Source organism: Alligator sinensis, unplaced genomic scaffold (assembly GCF_000455745.1).
Source record: "Alligator sinensis unplaced genomic scaffold, ASM45574v1 scaffold360_3, whole genome shotgun sequence".
Taxonomy (NCBI): domain Eukaryota; kingdom Metazoa; phylum Chordata; order Crocodylia; family Alligatoridae; genus Alligator; species Alligator sinensis.
Window position 1 is genome coordinate 1609260 of NW_005841977.1, and position 1962 is coordinate 1611221.

Here is a 1962-nt window from a genome sequence, read left to right on the forward strand (position 1 = left end):
AGAGCTATCCCCAAGATTGTCCCTACCTCTGGTAGGTGGGATATCCCGGTCCCTGTTCAGGAAAACAGAGGCAAAGAAACTGTTAAAAATATCAGCTTTCTTGTCTGGCATGGCCACAAGATTATTGTTTGTGTCTTGCAGGGGCCCTACATTGCCTGGTGCCCTCTTCTTGCCAATGTACTTGAAAAAGGACTTTTTTGTTGTCCTTAATCCTGGACGCTAGCCTGAGTTTCATCTCTGCCTTGGCCTTCCTAATAGCCCTCCTACATCCCGGGCCGAGGAGGAGTACTCCTCTTTGGTGATAGCTCCTCCCTTCCACTGGTTGTATGCCTCCCTTTTAGTCCTCAGGGATTCCTGTATGCCCTTGCTGAGCCAAGGAGGTTTCTGAGCACTCTTACCCTCCTTGCTTTTCTCAGGGACTGTTATCCTTTGGGCCTGGAGGATCGCCCCCTTAAGGTACGACCATCCCTCATGGACTCCCATCTCCTCTACCTTCTGGGCCCTTAGTGCCTCCCCCACTAGTCTCCTAAGCTCATTGAAGTTGGCCCTTCTGAATTCAAGGGCTTTAGCCTTGCTGTAAGCTCTTGACGCCCTGCGTTGGATAGTGAAATCCAGCAGGTGATGATCACTATTGCCCAGGTGGTCAAGGACCTGCAGTCCCCTCACCAGGTCATCCCCCATGGCCAGGACCAGGTCCAGAAAGGCATTACCCCTAGCAGGGCTGTGCACTTCCTGGATAAGGTGTTGGGTTGCAGTAGGAGGGAGAGGAGGCGCTGAGTCTCCTAGGCTTTTTAAGGCCGGCAGTTTGAATTTTCCCGCGGTGGCTGAGCAGCCAATCAGGTGGCTGAGCAGTGGCCGAACAGCCAATCAAGTACTCCAGATTACCCAGAAGTGCCGGCTGGTATCCCATGATCACCTCTTGGCAAAACTGGCCAACTGCAGCCACAATCCACTGGCTAGGGAATTGGCTCTGTGGTCGGACCCAGAGAGTGGTGGTTGACGGAAGCCAATTGTTGTGGTGCACTGTGACGAGTGGGGTCCCTCAAGGCTCTGTCCTTGGACCCATACTGTTCAACATCTTCATTAATGATGTGGACATTAGAGTCAGAAGTGGACTGGCCAAGTTCGCCGACGATACCAAACTTTGGGGTAAAGTATCCATACTTGAGGACAGGAGGGCGATCCAGGCTGACCTTGACAGGCTCAGGAAGTGGGCAGACGAGAACCTGATGGTGTTTAACACCAAAAAATACAAGATTCTCCACCTTGGGAAGAAAAACCTGCAGCATCCTTATAGGCTTGGCAGTGCTACACTGGCTAGCACTACAGATGAAAGGGACTTAGGGGTCATGACTGGCCACAAAATGAACATGAGCCTTCAATGCGATGCTGCAGCTAGTAAAGTGAGCAAAACGGTGGCTTACATCCATAGATGCTTCTCAAGCAAATCTGGGGACATCATTCTCCCATTGTACTCGGCCTTGGTGAGGCCACAGCTGGAGTACTGTGTCGAGTTTTGGGCTCTACAATTCAAAAAGGATGTGGAGAAGCTTGAGAGAGTCCAGAGAAGAGCCATGCGCATGAGCAGAGTCAGGAAAACAAACCTTACGACGACAGGCTGAGAGCTGTGGGACTCTTCAGCCTGGAAAAGCGCAGGCTCAGGGGCAATCTGATGGCCACCTATAAGTTTACCAGTGGTGTCCACCAGAATCTGGGGGAACATTTGTTCATCAGAGCTCCCCAAAGGATGACAAGGTCTAATGGTTATAAACTCCTGCAAGACCATTTTAGGCTGGACATAAGGAAGAATTTTTTTACTGTCCGAGCCCCCAAGGTCTGGAATAGCCTGCCGTCGGAGGTGGTTCAAGCACCTGCTTTGAACACCTTCAAGAGACAATTGGATGTTTACCTTGCTGGGATCTTATGACCCCAGCTGACTTCCTGCCCCTGGGGCAGGGGGGC

The 1962-nt window shown here is 51.5% G+C and overlaps 1 protein-coding gene across 1 annotated transcript in view; it reads left to right on the forward strand.

The window, feature by feature from the left end:
• The window catches only part of AFAP1L1 (actin filament associated protein 1 like 1), a 27910-nt gene that overhangs the window by 5311 nt on the left and 20637 nt on the right, over nt 1–1962 (forward strand). Inside the window, exon 2 of the mRNA XM_025200883.1 lies at nt 1127–1149. Within this exon, the coding sequence (XP_025056668.1) occupies nt 1127–1149 (23 nt within the window). The remainder of the gene's footprint in view (nt 1–1126; nt 1150–1962) is intronic.